Here is a 22501-nt window from a genome sequence, read left to right as displayed (position 1 = left end):
CAACAGCCAGGGTTTCATTAAAGGATACTTTTTTTAATCGCATATTTAATTAAAGTGCATTGCATTTGGGGACGTTCAACTTAAATTCATTGTCACAAAACGTGCGTCAGACAAAAAAACATGTATTTTGTTTCTGGCTGGCATATGTGGTGGTCGCCTAAAGTCACTGTATTAGGCAAGGCCTCATATTTATAGGATAGCAAACGAATGGTGGAATAATAGCCCAGCCTATGAATGAACCTTGCGCTTGCTTACAGCGAACTGGCGGGGATGTTTGAATGGGTGAGAGCTTCTCTGGTGTTATGTGATCACATTGGCTGGTGGTAAAAATGCAATAAGTGTAAATCCTCTGTTCTCCCCACGCCCAATATTTTACAATGAAATGTATTCCATTAGAATGCCAAATGTTAGAATGTTTCAAATCAAATGTATGAATTCATTTAGAACGTTTTCTTATCAGTCTAATTTCCATAAACATTGTGATTGGATGAAAGCAGGGAGGGTTATCGAAACAGGATCAAATCCACTGCTCTCCTCGAGCTCATTAATGATATAATGTTCATATTTGAAGATTGCCAAAAGGCCAGTCTCATTGGCAATGACAAGGAGTGGCAAGGAATGGAATGTTAGCTAAATAGAATGGTACCCAGGCTACCCCTTTTACCCCGTCTCACCCTTTCTTCACGGTCATGCGCAATCAGAAGGAAGTACTGTTAGAGGGAGCAATCGCAATCTCTCGCGCTTCCGGGGGAGTTCCAGTCATTCCAAGGCATCTTTCTCCTCGTTCATTTCACGCTATCAGTCCAGCTAAGTTTAATAAACCGATACCTTGGGAAAAAGTCCGGCGTGAGAATAACATTTGGTTGTTTACTTCGCTACCTTACAGGACCAAGCAAGGACGAGACAGTGAATGGAAAATGGAGTGTGTAAGTAGCTTACACCTCGAGCAACGTTCAAGCTGACACATATTAGTTAGCTACAGCTAGCAAGTTCAACTTCGTTATCTGTGGTAGTGTTTCGTAACTGGTCAGCGTACCAAGCTCATTAGTAGTGGCTAGCTAACGTTAATTTGTTGCATCCTTGTCGTTGTCACATTTCAGTCAGTAACGTTCACTTCTTAGCGCTAACTAGTTTACATAATGGATACTTAACATACCAAATTGGTGGCCATCGTTGGTTATGTCAGCCAGCGTCCAGAAGTTTTAATCTTACTCTAGTTCACTTAGCGAAGTAAACGTTGGGTAGTTATTGTGTTAACTAACGCTACATTGACAGCAGGAACTGAACTGTCTAGTAACGTTATCCTAGCTAGTGTTCATTTTATTTTATTTCACCCTTATTTAACCAGGTAGGCTAGTTGAAAACAAGTTCTCATTTAGTGTGATCCAGCTAAGCCTGTTTGCTAACGCGTTACCTTTCTGTCCAAAGGTTCTTATATCTAAATGAGACAAGGACAGTTAGTCAATGACGCCCACGTGTTTGTTACATATTGGGTTAGGAATAGCAAACCAACATGATTGAACCACTTTCAGACAGCAGTATGTTTGCTAGTTCATATTCCTGATATAAGGAAGGCGATGATTAGCCACGACTAACACATTGGTGGTAATATAAAAAGCACTGGGTTCCTGTAGAGCGAACATAAGTGATTTAATTTCCTTGGCATTTCTCAGCAATTACAAGGAACAAAAATATAAACGCAACCTGCAACAATTGCAAAGATTTTACGGAGTTATAGTTCAAATAAGGAAATCAGTCAATTGAAGTAAATTCATTAGCCCCTGATCTACGGATTAAACATGACTGGGAATACAGATAGGCATCTGTTGTTCAGAGATGCCCACAAAAAGGTAGGGGCCTGGATCAGAAAACAAGTCAGTATCTGGTGTGACCATTTGCCTCAGGCTGTTGATTGTAGCTTGTGTAATGTTGTCCCAGTCATCTTCAATGGCTGTGCTAAGTTCCTGGATATTGGCGGGAAATGGAACACGTTGTCGTACATGTCAATCCATAGCATCCCAAACATGCTCAATGGGTGACGTCTGGTGAGTATGCAGACCATGGAAGAACTGGGCTGTTTTCAGCTTCCTGGAATTGTGATGATGGTGGCGGATGAGTGGCACGACAATGGGCCTCAGGATCTCATGACGGTATATCTATGTATTCAAATTGCCATCGATAAAATGCTATTGTATTCATTGTCCGTAGCTTATGCATGCGCATACCATAACCCCACTGCCACCATGGGGGACTCTGTTCACAACCTTGACATCAGCAAACCGCTGTCCGGGTGGCTGGTCTCAAATGGTCCTGCAGGTGAAGAAGCCGAATGTGGAGGTCCTGAGCTGGTGTGGTTAAACATGGTCTACGGTTGTGAGGCTGTTTGGACATACTGCCAAATTCTCTAAAACAACGTTGGAGGCAGCTAATGGTAGAGAAATGAACATTAAATTCTCTGGCATCTGCACTGGTAGACATTCCTGCAGTCAAATGCCAATTGCACACTCCCTCAACATGAGACATCTGTGGCATTGTGTTGTGACAAAACAACATTTTAGAGTGGCCTATTATTGTCCCCAACACAAGGTACACCTGTGTAATAATACTGTTTAATCAGCTTCTTGATATGCCACACCTGTCAGATGGATGGATTATTTTGGCTCACTAACAGTTGTAAATAAATTTGTGCACAAAATGAGAGAAATAAGCTTTTTGCATTTTTCTGGGATCTTTTTCAGCTTATGAAACATGGGACTGGCACTTTACATCTTGCATTTATAAATGTGTTAAGTGTAGTTAAAATGAATCAATGAACCTATACTCTGACCCTCTTTCAGATGCCACTTTCTGTTGATGATGTGGATTGTAAAAAGGAGCCACTTCTAGAAGGTAAAGAACCATATTTTACTTTTAATGCATAGCCTAGATATTTATCCTTTCATTGCTGTCTGTAGCTATCCTTTAGGATAAATAGCTAGGGTATGCATGCTGGTGCAATCTTAATCCTATGCATGGTGAGAAATTGTTAAATGGATAATCCACCCTAGAAATTAAATGTGACGTGCTATGTCATAAGGTTCCCGTCAATGGAGATTGTTTGTTATCCCCTATCACATTTCATAACGCTTTTAAAACAACTATCTGCACTCCAGATTGCCAAATCGGTTAAAAGATGGTATGGGCATATCTATCCGTTGATCAGCATTACAAAGTATATATTTGCTGACAACTAAACAGTGGAGCAAATTATTCAGCTCATTTATTCCTTCAAGTACCATCGCGCAATGTGTTTTTCCTCCTCCCAGCTCGTCCTCTAGTCTTGAAAACCCGACCCTAGGCAACACAGTGGCTATGGTCTGGTTTCATTGATGGACTCTTTTGGCATAGAGGAACTATGTCTATGGTCATGTTTTCAAGACTACTTGTCCTCTAGCCTGGTTGCCTTTTCTGTTCAGCTATTACATTCCACTCTTGTCATTTGCCAAAGATACTGCCTTTTTGGCAGTTTAAAAAAATGAACATTAATAATCTCGATGAGGTCAGAGGATTTGATCCGGATTTCAAAACCCCTCACAGCTATCATTTATCAATGTTTATGCAAATTAGTCTCATAGGAAAACGTTTTAACTTAATTAATACATTTGATTGGAAACATTCTAACTAGTGATGCACCGATATAACATTTTTGTCAGATACTGATATCCAATATTTTCCTTGCCTAAAAAAACATTACCGATAACCGCTGTAAAAAAATTGCGGCCTTTTAAGGATTCTATTACAGTTAAATAGTTAACACACACCCATGGACGCAGCGGTCTAAGGCACTGCATCTCAGTGCAAGAGGCGTCAATACAGTCCCGGGTTTGATTCCAGGCTGTATCACACCCGGCCGTCATTGGGAGTTCTATGGCCCAGCGTTGTCCGGGATAGGCCGTCATTGTAAATAATAATTTGTTCATAACTGATTTGTCTAGTTAAAGGTTACACACACACACCACACTGACCAAAAGGTTACTTTGTTGGCGTTTACATATGTCCCCATTACCAGTAAAACATAATCGAAACCTATTTATTTCACTTACTTGCTGTGCTGTTTATTTTCATTTGTTCAGTCGTTTCATTCTCAACCAGGATTTCTATGGAACACCGTTGCGTGTCAAAAAAGATATATACGTCAAATAACACTATTTGACCCATCAGGACCTGAATATGACTGCACGTCACATAATAATTTAACCCGTTCATACATTTTTTTATCTAGTTATTACACATTGATTACACTCACTTGTATTTCATATGTCGCAACGATTCATCGATACGTATGACATGATGCTGGTAAAGTTGTCATTAAAAAAAGAGCTGGCTAGATCATGGATGCAGGCAATGTTCTTCCCCAAAAAACATAGCAAAACAACAATCTGTTTCAGTAGCTATAGTTAGCTAGCTTACTATGTAGCTAGGTCTCATCATCTAAAATAACCCTAATTTATAAGACTGTTCTTATTGGATTAATGGTGGTCGGACCCATCTATGTGAAGCTAGCCACAATAACGATTAGCCACAATAGTGGACTTTGCGGTTAACCTTCAAAGTAAAAGTATGGCATTATTCTATTTGCATTCATTCACTGTCAATGACATGCTTTTATTTTGAAGGCAAACCTCAAATTCCACTATTGTGCCTAATCCTTATTGTGTCTAGCTTCACAACACATAACCCGGTCCAGTTGAGCCTCACTAGCAAGATGATGCTAGCTAGCTTTGGGCAACAGGGTTAAGTAGCTGGCTGGCTATTTATTTTCATGACATGAAGTTCACCTATTGAAATTGAACAACAAGTGGCAACCTAGCTAGTACTTACTCACAAACATTCCTAAATCATTGCTAAGAATAATGAAAATGACTGCAGTTTCTACTGGTCATTGTTTTCAGGCTGGTTGTATTGGTGCTAGCTAGGTGCCAAAGCTAGCTACCCCAGAAGTTGCGGTTGAACAATTTATTCTTTATTACCAACGCGGTATTGTAAATACATCGTTCGTGACCAGTGTTTGCTTATTTGCAGACTTTTTTTGTACAGCTTTGACAGTGCTACTGTATCTTTTTCGACACACAAAGTCCCAAACGGTGTTCCATAGTATGTATGTTGTGAAGCTAATAGTAATGACGCTATTACTGTGTAACTCCGGTAGAGCAACATCTGAAAAATAGCGCACTTGGTAGTAGAGGTCGACCGATTATGATTTTTCAACACCGATACCGATTATTGGAGGACCAAAAAGAGGCAGATTTTATTTATTTATTTGTAATAATGACAATTACAACAATACTGAATGAACACTTATTTTAACTTCATATAATACATCAATAAAATCAATTTAGCCTTAAATAAATAATGAAACATGTTGAATTTGGTTTAAATAATGCAAAAACAAAGTGTTGAAGAAAAAAGTAAAAGTGCAATATGTGCCATGTAAGAAAGCTAATGGTTAAGTTCCTTGCTCAGAACAGGAGAACATATGAAAGCTGGTGGTTCCTTTTAACACGAGTCGTCAATATTCCCAGGTAAGAAGTTTTAGGTTGTAGTTATTATAGGAATTATAGGACTATTTCTCTCCATACCATTTTGTATTTCATTAACCTTTGACTATTGGATGTTCTAATAGGCACTTTAGTATTGCCAGTGTAACAGTATAGCTTCCATCCCTCTCCTCACTCCTACCTGGGCTCGAACCAGGAACACATCGACAACAGCCGCCCTCGAAGCAGCATTACCCATGCAAAGCAAGGGGAACAACCACTCCAAGTCTCAGAGCGAGTGAAGTTTGAAACGCTATTAGCGCGCACCCCGCTAACTAGCTAGCCATTTCACATTGGTTACACCAGCCTAATCTCGGGAGTTGATAGGCTTGAAGTCATAAACATCGCATACCTTGAAGCACAGCGACGAGCTGCTCGCAAAACGCACGAAAGTGCTGTTTGAATGAATCCTTACGAGACTGCTGGTGCCTACCACCGCTCAGTCAGACTGCTCTATCAAATCATAAACTTAATTATAACATAACACACAGAAATATGAGCCTTAGGTCGTTAATATGGTCGAATCCAGAAACTATCATCTCGAAAACAAGATGTTTATTCTTTCAGTGAAATACGGAACCATTCCGTATTTTATCTAACAGGTGGCATCCATAAGTCTAAATATTCCTGTTACATTGCACAACCTTCAATGTAATGTCATAATTACTTAAAATTCTGGCAAGTTAGGCAGCCCAAACTGTTGCATATACACTGACTCTGCGTGCAATGAACGCAAGAGAAGTGACACAATTTCATCTGGTTAATATTGCCTGCTAACCTGGTTTTCTTTTAGCTAAATATGCAGGGTTAAAAAATATATACTTCTCTGTATTGATTTTAAGAAAGGCATTGATGTTTATGATTAGGTACACATTGGAGCAACGAAAGTCCTTTTTCACGAATACGCACCGCATCGATTATATGCAACGCAGGACACGCTAGATAAACTAGTAATATCATCAACCATGTATAGTTAACTAGTGATAATGATTGTTTTTTATAAGTTATGTTTAATGCTAGCTAGCAACTTACCTTGGCTTACAATGTAATGCAATGTAATCAGGTGGTTAGAGCGTTGGACTAGTTAACTGTAAGGTTGCAAGATTGAATCCCTGAGCTGACAAGGTAAAAATCTGTCGTTCTGCCCCTGAACAAGGCAGTTAACCCACCGTTCTTAGGCCGTCATTGAAAATAAGAATGTGTTCTTAACTGACTTGCCTAGTTAAATAAAGATTAAATAAAGGTGTAAAAAAAAAAGAAATCTGCCAAATCGGTGTCCAAAAATACAGATTTCCGATTGTTATGAAAATTTGAAATCACCCCTAATTAATCAGCAATTCCGATTAATCGGTCGACCTCTACTTGGTAGTGTGTACCAGTGCTCGACCAGTCGGCGAAAGCCAACATCACCCACGACAGAGAACTGTTGATTGTCAAGGACCATGAATTCCATTATTTTGGCATTATTAATGGATTTCGCCTTTTGAGTTGTCTCGCTGAAAATGACTGCTCGACTTGATGACTGCTCGTTCCACACAGCAGACATTGGGCTATGTTTGGAATGCTGTGTTGCACAACATTTTACATGGCATCATTATGTCATGTACCTACACTGAACTTTCATGTGCCTTAATAACAAACTTAATAAGAAACTTGTATGCCACCTGTAAATACAATTGTTAAATTGTGAGCCTAGAAGCGTGCCATATGTATCTGCTTCTGTCTATTTGAGCTGGTCAGTATTTGTAGGTAATCCCGTCTAACGCAGCTTTTAAATTAGTTTTATTGTGTAGTAAAACTGCATAAGTGTTGCTCTCCACTTTCTGGAGGACCCCGTTTTGAAATCAGTGGAATTTGAGTATGATAGCTAAGGGGATGGAGAAAACAACTGTATCCGGATTACAGCTTCAAACTAAGGCAACCATGGCATCCGACAGGAGAAGCGTCCATCCGTGAATTATGTATATTGGTAAAATGGTCTAGCTAGCTACATTTTCAGATATTACATAGTTCTAATTTTGACAGTGGTTTCATTTCAAATTAGTTTACTGTTAGCTAGCTAGCTAACGTTAGCTTGCTAGCTAATGTTACGTTTATGATCTTATTATTCGTATCTCGGACCCAATTTGCTTAGCTAGCTATAGCCTAATGTTAGCTATCTAACATTGAACCTGGTTGTTTAGCTGCCTGCAGGGTAGTAACGTCATGAGTTGGGATTATAGTTAATTGGCATCCGACAGGAGATGAGTCCATCCATGAATGATAGTCTTGCTAGGTACATTTTCAGATATGACATGTTTCTAATTTTGACAAAGCGTAATTACATTGTTGCCAGCAGCAGTTAGTCACCAACACTGGATAACATGAAAACAGACTAAAATTGTCAGTGGGGTGTTCTCTCATTTGTCTGGAAGTAACTAGCAAACTAGCCAATGTTAGTTAGCCAGTTATCTTGGTTGCTTGACTGCCGTTCTGAAGTCAGAACGCTCGGATCAACCCTACTCCTCGGCCAGAGCGTCCAGTGTGCGCTCTGAATGCTCCAGAGAGCGAAACGCTCTGAATTTACAAACGGACAATCTGATACCACAGTTGCAGTCACCAACGTCTGGATAACATAACAGCCTAACCAGCTCGGCTAGGGCGAGTAATGTTCAGTGAGCTGTTCTCTGATTTGTATCTGGAAGTAGCTAGAAAGTTAGCTTGGGTGCTTGACTGCTGCTGTTTAGTACAGAATGCTTGGATCAACCCTTAAAGAGATTCTTCTTCGGTGGGCTTTATCGGCGGTTGGCATCCAACGTTATGGTGCATTACCACCAGCTGGCGAGACAGGAAGAAATTATATAGACTATATCTAATGATCTTATACTCGATATACTATTTCTAATCTAATTTCCTTTATCCCCTTCTCCCTCATACTAGATCTCAGCCTCTCTCTTTCCCTCTGATACTGCCCACACCGTAGCAATTCATGCTCCATGGTCTCTGTTTCCTGGCAATAATCACACTTTCCTGTTGGATGCTTTCCTATCACATTTAAGGACTTATTCAACTGGCAGTGTCCCACCATTAATCTTGTAAAAATAGTTTCTTCTGTCCCTTCCTGCTGTCCTTTCCTCTGTACTTGAAATAAATGCCTGCCCTTAGTATCTCTATTCTCCCTTAAAGAGATGGGTGGGGCTAAACCTTAAGGGGGTGTGAACGTTGCCGAATGGGTGTAGGACAAAGAACGTCTCTCCAATAGTAGTACCAAAATATTAAAAGGCAATTTTTTCAAAAGTGAGTTTACAAGTTTATCAACTTTAAAATCACAATTACTTTCCCATTGTTCCTCAACTGAAGTGTATGCTGTACCATTTTGTAGCTCAGAGTTTCTACTGTTATCCAATGTAAAAAAAACACAATTTCAAATTTTCCTACATAAGACCGATTTGAGCCGGCCTGTCACATTTTGGCTCCCTTCATTGTTCCTTCTATCCTTACCAGTCCCTGCCTCTGGAAAGCATTCCCATAGCATTATGCTTCCACCACCATGCTTCACGATAGGGATGGTGTTAGATGGGTGATGAGCTGTGGCTGTTCTTTTTCCAGACATAGTGCTTTGCATTCAGGCTATAGTTACATTTGTCATCAGACCACAGAATATTTATGCTCAGTCATCCATGTTCCTTTTTGCATACTACAGGCGTGCTGTCGTGCCTTTTTTTCAGGAGTGGCTTCTGTGGCGACTTTCCCATAAAGCCCAGATTGGTGAAGTGCTGTAGAGACTGTTGAGGGTCTGTAGTGACGCCTCTAGCACTGAGATGCAGTACCTTAGACCGCTGCGCCATTCGGGAGCCCCTGTATGTTGACATGCATTGTCAAAAATCAAATTTATTTATATAGCCCTTCGTAAATCAGCTGATATCTCAAAGTGCTGTACAGATACCCAGCCTAAAACCCCAAACAGCAAGCAATGCAGGTGTTGAAGCACGTTGGCAGAAACATGTCAAACGTTTTTTCTAATCATTCCTCGGGTTGTTTTTAAAATATATATTTGATAATATATCAACCGAGTGTGTAGGTTTTTCAATAACACCGGGTGGAACAATGGCCGCTTTACTCTGTAGCGCAAAACTCACTCTGAGAGCCCCCACCGATCCACTTAAGCAATGTGATCTTTCACGCTAATTTTTTAAAATAAAAGCCTGAAACTATGCCTAAAGACTGACACCTTAGGGAAGCCATTGAAAAAGGAATCTGGTTGATATCCCTTTAAATGGAGGATAGGCATGCATAGGAACAGAAGGGTTTCAAAATAAGAGGCACTTCCTGATTGGATTTTCCTCAGGTTTTCGCCTGCAATATCAGTTCTGTTATACTCACAGACAATATTTTTACAGTTTTGGAAACTTTAGTGTTTTCTATCATAATCTGACAATTATATGCATATTCTAGTTTCTGAGGCTGAGAAATAGGCAGTTTCAAATGGGTATGTTTTTTTTTAGCCATAAACGAAAATATTGCCCCCTACACGCAAAAGGTTAAGATGTCACAGGTACTATCTGATGTGTGAAGACATTTCACTGCAGCTAATGTAGAAGGAAAAGCTGTGTACATTTGCAAATACAGTGCCAAATCGTATGTGAAAAAATCAACAAAGATGCAGAACCATCTGGCCAAGTGCATAAAGTTCCCTCACCGCTCACAACAAGCAACCTCTGACAAAAGTCCCTTTTTGAGGTGAAAATGATGAATCCGACACCTTATCGATAGCAACAGCACATGGTCCTCCTGGAATCAGACATAGTCAGAGAAATGCTGATGAATGACTTGCTCGAGCTGTGTATGCAACTGGTTCACCGCTGATGCTCACAGGCAATGTGTATTGGAAGAGATTTCTGAATGTTCTCCGCCCAGCATACACCCCTCCAGCCACACATGCTTTATCTACTCATTTGCTGGATGCAGAGTTCAAGTGAAGGTCAAGCACGACTGTATTGCAATCATCACTGATGGGTGGTCGAATGTTCGTGGCCAAGGAATAGTTAACTACATCTCCACCCCTCAACCAGTATTCTACAAGCGCACAGACACAAGGGACAACAGACACACCTGTCTCTACATTGCAGATGAGCTGAAGGTGGTCATCAATAAACTTGGACCACAGAAGGCCTATGGTGTCGTCACTACCGTGTCTCGCAACCTTAGTCTGGATGAGGGCAAGGTTCTTGGTAGTCTGGCCAAGTACACTTCCAAGCAAGGGCTTTGGGATGGAGATGCAATATGACAGTCGTGCCAACATATCTCATCAGCCACCTGGTGGAAGGGACTTTGTGGATCTGAGGCTCTTTCCCCTGTTGCCTCATCATCCTCCAAATTCCACCAACATGAGCCACCTAAGAGCACAACTGGTCCTTGGACATTGAGGAGGTCCAGGGAGAAGACATGGAAGACAACCAAAACTTTAATTTCTAGACTATCATTTTACAGATGTAAACTGAGCAAAAACACTGACATTCCTGTCTTGCAGGAAATCACGCACAGAACGAGCAGTATGGATGGTGGCATTATCATGCTGGAGGGTCATATCAGGATGAGCCTGCAGGAAGGTTACCACATGAGGGAGGAGGATGTCTTCCCTGAAACGCACAGCGTTGAGATTGCCTGCAATAACAACAAGCTGAGTCCGATGATGCTGTGACACACTGCCCCAGACCATGACGGACCCTTCACCTCCAAATCGATCCCGCTCCAGAGTACAGGCCTGTAACGCTCATTCCTTCAACGATAAACGCGAATCCGACCGCCACCCCTGGTGAGACGAAACCGCGACTCGTCAGTGAAGATCACTTTTTGCCAGTCCTGTTTGGTCCAGCGACGGTGGGTTTGTGCTCATAGGCGACTTTGTTGCCAATGATGTCTTGGGAGGACGTGCCTTACAACAGTCCGACAAGCTCTGTCCAGCCTCTCTCAGCCTATTGCAGACAGTCTGAACACTGATGGAGGGATTGTGTGTTCCTGGTGTAACTCGGGCAGTTGTTGCCGTCCTGTACCTGTCCTGCAGGTGTTGTTACATGTGGTCTGCCACTGCGAGGACTATCAGCTGTACGTCCTGTCTCCCTGTAGCGCTGTCTTAAGCGTCTCACAGTACAGACATGGCAATTTATTGCCCTGGCCACATCTCCAGTCCTCATGCCTCCTTGTGGCATGCCTAAGGCATGTTCACGCAGATGAGCAGGGACGCTGGGCGTCTTTCTTTTGATGTTTTTCAGAGTCGGTAGAAAGCCCTCTTTAGTGTCCTAAGCTTTCATAACTGTGACCTTAATTGCCTTCCGTCTGTAAGCTGTTAGTGTCTTAATGACTATTCCACAGGTGCATGTTCATTAATTGTTTATAGTTCATTGAACAAGCATGGGAAACAGGGTTTAAACCCTTTACAATAAAGAACTGTGAAGTTATTTGGATTTTTACGAATTACATTTAAAAGACGGGGTCCTGAAAAGGGGACTTCTTTTTTTTGCTGAGTTTGTTGAAAATGCGATGGATCGTTGGGATCATTCCATATTCCCTTTTGTTGTTCCATGAAATCATCACATGTGAATAGTCAACTCATTTCATTAAAGTTCAATTCGTAACTAAATTGTTTTATTTCTATTGGAAGGATTTAATTATTTGCAATTGTCTATTCATCATAAGGTTAAAGGTTTGTTTCTGTCTCCATATTTTATTTACCTTTTATTTTACTAGGCAAGTCAGTTAAGAACAAATTCTTATTTTCAATGACGGCCTAGGAACAGTGGGTTAACTGCCTGTTCAGGGGCAGAACGACAGATTTGTACCTTGTCAGCTCGGGGATTCGAACTTGCAACCTTTCGGTTACTAGTCCAACGCTCTAACCACTAGGCTACCCTGCCGCCATATGATATGGTAAATATATCCAATGCAAAAAAACATCTACATTTTAAATGGTATTAATTTGCATATTTCCGTTAATTCCCTTATATTCCCAAGGAAAGTTTCCACCTCTGAATAATCCCTAAAATGTGCAACCCTATTTGTGCTTGACATCCATACAAGTATTTTACTCCGATTTCTAGCCTTAAGGTAGGCAAATTTTGCTTTGAGGCATTGAAGAGACTCGGGATCTTTCGCCCACGTGCTGACTTCTTTACCGCATCTATACTCTTTTAATAATATGTCAATGGAAAACTTAGATTCACATCTGTCCATCAGACACATTTTTGGAATGTTCAGGTCAACATAACCTTGATATTTGATCTCTAGGGTACAAATCAGAATTACTGTGTAAATCGATTTAAAATGTATCGGTTTCCATTTTTATCTTTTTGACAAGTGGTTCTGAAAGGTCATGAAATTACTTTATTAAAATTATAATATAACTAACTTTGAAAGCACCTGCTACAACTAGTGTTTAAACACAGGCCATATTGTGCCATTGACATTAAAATGTGGAAGCTTAGCCTTACACCTCAATCACACCTACAGCGTCATTGCTCAAAATGGTACACAGCATCATCTGGATGTGTTACAAAAGTTCGTCATTCATCATATGCCACCATTTCTGTCAAGCCGTGTACACATACCATTTGAATACGTTTGATAAATCCAGCATATGCGCAACACAGAACACACTGCCTCTGCAATGCAAGGCAAACGCATGGTTCCATTGGAAATTAATGTATTTCTGGTGTACCAAAACGCAATGACCCTGTAGGTGTGAGTGAGGCTATAGAATTCTATTTAGTGGTTCAGCTATGTTTTTGGATTGTGACTTTGTTGATAGAGGCGCCACATTGCACACACAGCTAGAACAGGGTTTTAAAATGATTTGTAGATAAAGGGCCATCACAGGATTCACAAATTAACCCCACAGAATACTTTTTCCAATATGGCCTTCAAACTCAATGGGGAATTGAAAATTGGATCAATTTTGGCATAACCATAGTTGAATGAAATATAATTGTAGTTTGCCCAATAATATCTTAAAATGTTCATAGTGATGTTGAATATTCAACTAAATGTGCCAGATATAAAGATGTTACATTATCTACAGAATTGTGGTAAGAATATGCCCAAGAGGTTGTCTGAATCGCTGATTTTCTAAAGATGTCCTGATCAATAGGTGCAATATTTCAACTTCAAACATGTAAAATGGATATAGTCATGGATGTCAGCTGGAAGGAACAGCGTCCATTTTACAGGCTCCTGACCAATTGTGCTGTTTTTAGGTATTTTTAGCAATGATCTTAGTTTTTTTGTATCTAATGTTTCCGCCACCGAAAAGAGCTTCTTAACATCAGAACAGCCATCATTACTTCAATTTCTACTTCAATGAGTCGGGAGGCAAAAGGCATTCAGGCCCAAATCCCCGACACTCGAAGAAGGAGACTGCTATAGAGGCCGACATGTGGGTTAGCTGACGAGACTACGTCGGAGAGTGAATAAACCGCGTTTACCCTCCGTTCTATTGGCGAGCGTGCAATCACCTGAGAATAACTTGTATGAGCTCTGTTCGAGATTATCCTTTCAATGTGATCTGAATAACTGTAATATCCTAGGTTTCTCCAAGTTGTGGCTGAACAAAGACACAGTGAATATAAATCTAGCTGTTTTTTCTATACATCGCCTGGACAGAGGTGGCGTCGGGAAGCTCAGGTGAGGGGTTGTGTATCTTCGTTAAAAGCTGGTGCGCAATCTCTAGTATTAAGGAAGTCTCGACGTTCTCCTCACCAGAGTTGGAATACCTCATGATAAGCTGTAGAGACCATACTATTTACCAAGAGTTTTCATCTATTTTTCATAGCTGTCTATTTACCTCCACAAACTGATACTGCACTAAGACCTCTCTCAAGGAGCTATATAGGGCCATGAGTAAACAAGAAAATTCTCACTCAGAGGCAATGCTCCTAGTGGCCAGTGACTTCGGTGTAGGAAAACCCAAAAATTTTTGACCTAATTTCTACCAGCATGTTACCTGTGCCACTAGAGGCAAAAACACTCTAGAGCACCTTTACTCCACATACACAGTTTTATACAAAATTCCCTCGCCCTCCATTTGGCAAATCTAACCATAACTCTATCCTCTTGATTTCGGCTTACAAGCAAAAACTCAAACGGGATGTACTAGTGACAAGCTCAATTCGTAAATGGTCCGGTGAAGCGGCTGCTGAACTACATGACTTTCTTTAGCACAGACTAGAATATGTTCCGAGATTCATCCGATGGCATTGAGGAGTTTACCACATCTGTCACCGGCTTCATTAGTAAGTGCATCGACAACGTCGTCCCAACAGTGACCATACGTACATATCCTAACCAGAAGCCATAAATTACTGGCAACATCCGCACAGAGCTAAAGGCTAGAGCTGCCGCCTTCAAGGAATGGGTCACTAATCCGGACACGTATAAGAAATACCGCATGTGGGGGGACCAGTACGAAAAAACTCTGAAAAATGTATTAGTCTACTAAATAAAAAATTTAATGTGCCAGGACAACCTTCTCCATCAACATCAGCAAGACAGCTGATCGTGGACTACAGGAAACGGAGGGCCGAGCACACCCACATCGACAGGGCTGTAGTGGAGTAGGTAGGTCGAGAGCTTCAAGTTCCTCTGTGTCCACATCCCTAAAGTATCATGGTCCACACAGATAAGATTTGGCATGGGCCCTCAGATCCTGAAATTTCTTCAGCTGCACCATTGAGAGCATCTTGATTGGCTGCTCATCGCTTCGTATGGCAACTGCTTGGCATCTGACCGCAAGGCACTACAGAGGGTAGTGTGTATGTCCCAGTACCTCACAGGGGCCAAGCTCTCTGCCATCCAGGACCTCTATAGGAAGGCCAGGCCCTGTCAGGAAGGCCCTAAAAATGGTCAGACTCAAGCCACCCAAGTCTTTGATTGTTCTGTCTGCTACTGCACAGCAAACAGTACCGATGAACCAACAGGACCCTGAACAGCCCCCCCCCATCCTTAAACTGCTAAATAGTTAGTACTGTAATCACAGCCAAAGGTGCTTCAACAAAGTACTGAGTAAAGGGTCTGATTACTTATGTTTTTTTTTAATAACCAAAATATCATCTAAAATTTCTAAACCTGTTTTCACTTTGTCATTATGGGGTATTGTGTGTATTGATGGGGGTGGGGGGGAAACGTTATCAAATTTAGAATAAGGCTGTAACGTAACGGTGTGGAAAGTCAAGGGGTCTTAAATACTTTACCAAGGCACTGTATGTATGTAATTTTGTGACCTTTTCAGAAGAACCACGTGTCAAACAAAGATTAAAATGTATCAGGGTTTTCATTTTAAAAGAATCTATACAGGCAATTCTGATATGTACCCTAGAGGTCAAAGGTCAGGGTTCTGTTGACCTGAATATTCTAAAAATGTGACTGACCTCTGAATGACAGCTTTCCAAAGATATATGATTTAAAGGATTTACGTGAGCAATATCTTTTTGTATATTGACATTATTTGTCATAGGGTAGAATCTCGTAAGGGGAAATCATTTCTGGGATGGAGGGATGAGAGTAATACACACAGTTACCATTGCTGCACTGCACCATTGCTGCACTGCATTTTCCAACTCTAGGGACATAGACCTTCAAGAAAATCAGAGACTTATCATTATTTTGTCTGACACACGTGCCAATGAATTAAAGTTGAACATCACCAAATGCTGATGACTTGCTTAGCTCTATGTGCGAGGAATGACGACAGATACCCGTTTTGCTTTTCTTTTCTCTCATAATTAGGCCTTTCTAGCCACTTTGAACGACATGATCTTCCATTGACACTGCCTTCTGACGAGAATGACTGCAGCAGATTGTAACAGTATCGTTTATTGTTCTTAAAATTCAAATTCTATATTGCGCCAAATTTGTGAGCATCCCATGTTCCGTAACGTTGTTATGGAAAATATTAATGTTTCCAACTACCAATCCGCAACTGCGCTGGAAATCTGGCTGCATATTGAACCTTGAAATTGCTTAAAGGCAGTCTCTGGCAAATGACAGGAGTGGAATGTTAGCTAAAAAAGACTGGTACCCAGACTAGTCCTCCTTGTACGATGTGTTTGTGAGAGTGTCGTTGCCAAGGCAACACCCACTCACGAGGGAAACGTGGTCTAAACCAGGGGCTCCAAAAACATTTTCATGTGTGTAGCTGTTAGCTTTCCAGCTTGACCAGAGAGCGAGCACCGCATTGTGTGTTTTGTAGTAGATTTAGCTGTAATAGATATCCCCAACGATTCTCACGTTGCCCCCAATTGTATTATAACGACAAAATAAAACCTATGTTCACCAAAAATGTTGTTCTCATATATTAGTTATTCAGGAATGTAAATCATAGCAATTATTGGTTGAGTGGATTGCTCTTTTTTTATGAATTTTTAAATTTGATTTACTTGAGTTCGTAAAAAGTATTATTGTTGCCTGTGTAGGAAGGAATCCTCAAAGTGTTATATTGTGACAAATGTTGGAATCTATTGAGGCAGCTCTAAAAAAAATATATATATAAAAAAATATGACAATTAAAATGTATATAATGAATGCACAGTAAATTGAACCCGTTTCCCTCTTGTCCTCATTCTCCTCAGACTCTGATTATAATGTCTACACCCGGTTTATGAAGTCTCATCGATGCTATGACTTGGTCCCTACCAGCTCCAAGTTGGTGGTGTTCGATACTTCACTGCAGGCAAGACCACATCCTGATTTGAACTCTTTCCTGTCAAATTAATCTAGACCCAAGATGCTGCTTTGTGTTTGTGTATAACTTGGTTGATCTCTCCGTAGGTAAAGAAGGCATTTTTCGCTCTGGTGTCCAATGGGGTGAGAGCAGCACCACTCTGGGACTGTAAGAAGCAGTGTTTTGTAGGTGAGAAAGACGGTCCATTGTCACCTGTTGCCTGGGATTTTGGGTGTTTTATTTTTGGTATTTTATTTTTAATAATGCACAATGAGTGGAGTTGACTCTGTTGTCCTGCTGATCTCTCACTGCAGGCATGCTGACCATCACAGACTTCATCAACATCCTCCATCGCTACTACAAGTCTCCTTTGGTAAGGCCTAGCTTCCAGGCTGCCCTCGTATTCCACTGTTTCTATGTTTGAATGTTTATAGCATTCCCTATCTCAATTTCACATTTTAATCATATCACTGGTGGTGGAGGTTGGAAAGGTGCGACAAGTGATTTGCAGCACTTACATCATATCTAATGAACAGTTGACCTTCATGCCTCTCACTACCCTTGCTCTGTTAGTCAGCATTTTCACCTGTTTTAATGTTTCAGGTGCAGATATATGAGCTGGAGGAGCACAAGATAGAGACGTGGAGAGGTAAGGTCATTTAGTAACTGTAATAATTAATGACCATCTACTGGCATAAGGCTAACTAGTGCCTATTCTGTTATCCTTCATCATAGAAGTCTACCTTCAAGACTCCTTCAAGCCCCTAGTCAGCATATCCCCCAATGAAAGGTAGGTCAACTGCCATGGTGAGGGTTGTCATGGGACAGTTGGTCCAAGTAGCCAGAGCTCAATTCAGTTACTGACTGGCACTGTTTGTCTGAAAGGGCCCTGATATGGTCACAAAGGTATTTTAATATCCCCTTTCTCCTTCTTTGTTTCAGTCTGTATGACGCCGTGTCGTCTCTGCTGAAGAATAAGATCCACAGACTGCCTGTGATCGACCCTCTGACAGGGAACACCCTCTACATCCTCACTCACAAGAGGATCCTCAAGTTTCTCAAGCTCTTTGTGAGTCTCTTTTGTGATCCTCTTTCTCACGCTCTCCCCGTTCATCTCTCTCACCACGTTTTATCACCCGCTGTTCCTTGACATCTCAAGGTTGCTTTCTCGGCAGGAGAGAAGTTAAGACGAGCAGTTAATGAAATCCACACCTCAATGTTTATTGATTGTGGTGAGGTAATATACTGTGTTTAATTTGTGATTTTTTTTTCAAGCCACTTACATTAGTGTAACCTTGTGTTATTCCCAGATATCGGAGATGCCGAAACCTGCTTTCTTAGGCCAGACTCTAGAGGAACTGGGCATCGGAACATTCCATAAGATTGCAGTGGTGCGTTCTGACACACCTCTTTACACAGCACTGGGCATCTTCGTGGAGCAGAGAGTGTCTGCCCTGCCTGTCGTCGATGACAATGGTGAGTAAGGGGGGGACAGTTTGTTGAATGAAGGGTTAAATATGACTTCTGACCCTGATATGGTATGTAGTACTCATGTGCTCATGTCTTTCTCTCTCAACACACAGGACGAGTGGTGGACATTTACTCCAAATTTGATGTCATTGTAAGTACTGGACAGCTGTGCTACCAATGAGCTGTATTTAAACAGTATAGTCACTGATCAGCAGAAAATAGTTGTTTTAGCTCATTGTGGGTGTTTGAGAGACAGGCAAAGAGTACTGAAAACAAGCAGCATATAGAAGTAATAATGTCCCCCACACAGAACCTAGCTGCAGAGAAGACGTACAACAACCTGGATGTGACTGTGACCAAAGCCCTGCAGCACCGCTCTCAGTATTTTGAGGGAGTGCTCACCTGCAACACACACGACACACTGGAGTCCATCATAAACAGACTGGTAGAGGCAGAGGTGAGAGAGACGCCTGTGTATACACATTCTATTACTGTTTGGGTCCACAATTTAAACAGTTTCTTGGGAGTTTGTCAAGGTCAATACAAGTAGTACACACAATCATAATGTAATATATACACCGGTGCTGAGATCTAACCTTGCCATTGCTAAGTCAACATCACCTTACTTGAAGGTGGAACAACTGCTAAAGCCTTTAGTTTGTGTAACCTATGATTTGTCTCCTCTCTCTCAGGTGCACAGGCTGGTGGTGGTTGATGAGCAGGAGGTGGTGAAGGGTATAGTCTCTCTCTCAGACATCCTCCAGGCACTGGTGCTCACTAATGGAGACGGAGACAAGAGTAAACACAAACCTGCGCTATGCACTGACCTTGATGAATCAAATGAAAACAATGTGAATGTCATTAAGTTTCAACTCAGTCCCTGGGAAGCAATGTTTTAAAATTGTTTTGTGGTTTTAAAGGAATTAAATAGTTTAAGGTGAAATAAAGTGATTTATCTGGTGTTTGTATTTCAGGAACTGCTTGAGGGAGTGATGAAGGGAAGCCTCCTCCAAAAAGATGAGGATAAATAGAGAGGAGGATCCTGGAGGAGAGGAAGAAATAGGAGTGACGTGGGAGAGGGAAAGATAGGAATCTGTCAACAACCCCTCCTGTACAAATGTACGTCTTGAACATGAGGATCTCTCTCTCTGCACAAAAATGTGAATCCCATTGACTTTCTCAATTCAGCAATATAGACACATAGGGACACTTTCAACCAAGCCAAAACCAAACAAGAAGCCGGACCAGAAGTGGCCAATGGAGTGGAGCTGTATGTCCATTGTCCACTCTGAGCGGCCCAACACAACCTAGTGTCCCTCCTCTATTGGCGCAGGTGATGGACCGATACAGTGAAGGAATGATGTCTAGTTATGTGAAGGGGATCAATTATCCACTTCTCAGACAGATCCATTCCCTACCCGTTCTCTCCCATTTGGTCTGTAGACACTGGAGAGAGAAGTCGGAAACTTTCCACCCTGTCCCTTAACTGAGCAGCATTCCTTTTCCCCCATCATCCTTATAGGGCTGGAGTCTATAAAGCACAACAAGCCAATCATGGATCAAAAGATCATGTATGTCACATTGGAACAATATATATTAGTACTGGAAGCTACCACAGCAACTCCGCTGTTTTGGTTACAGTAGGTGAAGTCTGGAATGTCCGAGTTGGCACTGCTGTAGCTGTAATTAATTTTATTTCTAATATCGATGCACAACCACTGACTTATGTAATCACAAGTTGTTTCTGATTTGCTATTTGGCATAGCGTACATTTCAATGTTTTCTTATTCTTTCTTCAGTTTGTAAAGTGTCATGTGAATTTAAGTGTTATGATTTTGCTCAGTGTGTCCTTGTTTGATTTGACACACACATTGTCAAACCCAGAAGACTGGAGACATTATGGCAGTAACACGAGTGTGTTTTTAGGGTTTGTTTAGCGGTGTTCCTCAAAATCCTTCTAGCGCTAGATGAAATTATTTTTTGAAAGTTTTCAACATGCAGTGTGAGTGTGTGGATTGATCATGGACTCAGTCACTTGTGAGCAATTGCCTGTCTTCTGATTGGATGTATCCGAGTGCTTCTGAGATATTCATCCTGATTGTGTTGGGGGTAATTCGGTGAAGCAGTTGACATTTTGGACAGTCCCTTTTTTGCCGTGACTTTATTCCATTACCTTATAGGATTCCATTTTAGCCTTTCATTACTACCTGTACTTTCCTTTTCACGTTCCCAGAGGGCAAACCATGTATGAAAGGGACTTTCTTGGGCCATTGAATCAGTACATTTTCAACTTTTCAAAATGAATAGATGTGTACACGTATTTAAATGATTTTTTTTCTTCAAGTGAACTGTAATTTAATGCATGAGCAATAAATATTGATTTTCTGCAGTTTCCTGTAATTAGTTTTATATATGTACTTTTTAATGTGTTTTGGTGGAGCAGTAGGGTTGTAGGTTGTGGGAAGAGCAGGATGTGATACAACCCTAACTTAGGGCAATGGGATGACCATGGATCAGGGGATAGACCTTTGTTCTGATCTGAATGAGGGGTAGAAAGGTTGAATTGGAAGACGCATCAAAAGGCACATTAGATGTGCACACTGGTATGTGAGTAAAATAAACACACAACTTAGGAAAACGGTTGTATTATTACTCTAGGCTATATGCATGATTGGAAACTAGTCCTGAAAAGGTTCATGGTTTTAGTCCAGATGTCTGGATAGAGACCTGGGTGTTCATAATTCAATGCTTCATTAAACACAATACAACATGTCATACCACCCCTTAACAGTGTGTGCTCAAAACAAGGCCATAGACACATCCCAACCATGGCCTATGACATTTGCATAGGATCACTCCCTGACCAAAGACAGGTGGATGTGTGGTGAGATTGTCTAACAGTATGCAGACAAACACCCAGGTCCTGCCTCCCACTCACAGCCATAAACAACCACATTTTCAGGAAGAACATGTACACATGTTCTTGGACATCTCCCAAGAACTATATTTAAAAAATACAGTACAGGGTCATTAACTAACACAAGTAAATACATACAGGGCATACAGTATTTCCTGTGGAACAGCAGTCATAAGTATCAGTAGTATTTCATTTTTCAAAGGTTCAACCCCTGCCTGTATGTGCTATAGCCATACTGAATAAGCACCCTTTACAGAGGGTCTGATGAATCCTCACTCTTACTTAGCTTTCTGAAAATGTGAAATCTGGGAGAGGTATTTACCTATCACTGAGGAACTGTGATTAAAATGCTTACTGAGCATATTAAACACGCTCTGCTTTCACTGGTATAATCTGCAGTAAAACAGTGAGGGGTGTTGAACTTGAACGGTTTGGTTGCGATGCTGTGGAGTTAGTAGTGCACACATGGGCCCTGCAGAGCATTTTCTAGGAACTCACAGCAAACTGGCAGGATTAAGAACACAAGGAAAGAGGCTTTAAGTCCGCAGTACCTTTCGAGTAAGTGGTCAACAAAACAAAAAGCAACAATTTTAACAGTACATAGTTTTCCTGAAAATAACATTTGGTAATATGATTTGACATGAGGTAAATCATTATACAAACTATTTACAATTTGCATATCAAGGATGTAAAATAGAGTAGAATTGAAGAATATGGAGTATTGACTCAAGTATTGACTCAAATACTGTTCTATAGTAATGTGAGACATCAAATTGGAGGGACTCAGTATGCGCTTTCAATGACAGTATACAGTAGTGTTGCTTTATCAGTGGATGATTGACAGCACAA

General features: G+C 41.0%; 1 protein-coding gene across 2 annotated transcripts; it reads left to right on the top strand.

Annotated features, from left to right (window-relative positions):
• Positions 1-660: 660 nt before the first annotated feature.
• Positions 661-21124, top strand: LOC112217541 (5'-AMP-activated protein kinase subunit gamma-1). 2 transcript variants are annotated; one of them, XM_024377892.2, is made up of 13 exons: positions 661-926; positions 2838-2889; positions 17174-17274; positions 17373-17454; positions 17580-17638; positions 17869-17914; positions 18001-18055; positions 18208-18334; positions 18576-18741; positions 18849-18886; positions 19046-19192; positions 19428-19586; positions 19710-21124. In XM_024377892.2, exons 1-13 carry the CDS (start codon positions 690-692, stop codon positions 19764-19766), a joined length of 1326 nt encoding a protein of 441 aa, XP_024233660.1. In that variant the 5' UTR covers positions 661-689; the 3' UTR covers positions 19767-21124. The 2 variants fall into 2 exon arrangements, with proteins under 2 accessions (XP_024233660.1, XP_024233668.1); XM_024377900.2 differs by having other exon boundaries at positions 663-926; positions 19428-19533.
• The last annotated feature ends 1377 nt before the right edge of the window (positions 21125-22501 follow it).

The sequence above is a fragment of the Oncorhynchus tshawytscha genome, linkage group LG02 (genome assembly GCF_018296145.1).
Source record: "Oncorhynchus tshawytscha isolate Ot180627B linkage group LG02, Otsh_v2.0, whole genome shotgun sequence".
Classification (NCBI taxonomy): domain Eukaryota; kingdom Metazoa; phylum Chordata; class Actinopteri; order Salmoniformes; family Salmonidae; genus Oncorhynchus; species Oncorhynchus tshawytscha.
Note: the sequence above shows the minus strand (reverse complement) of the source record. Positions and strands in the feature narration are given on the sequence as shown.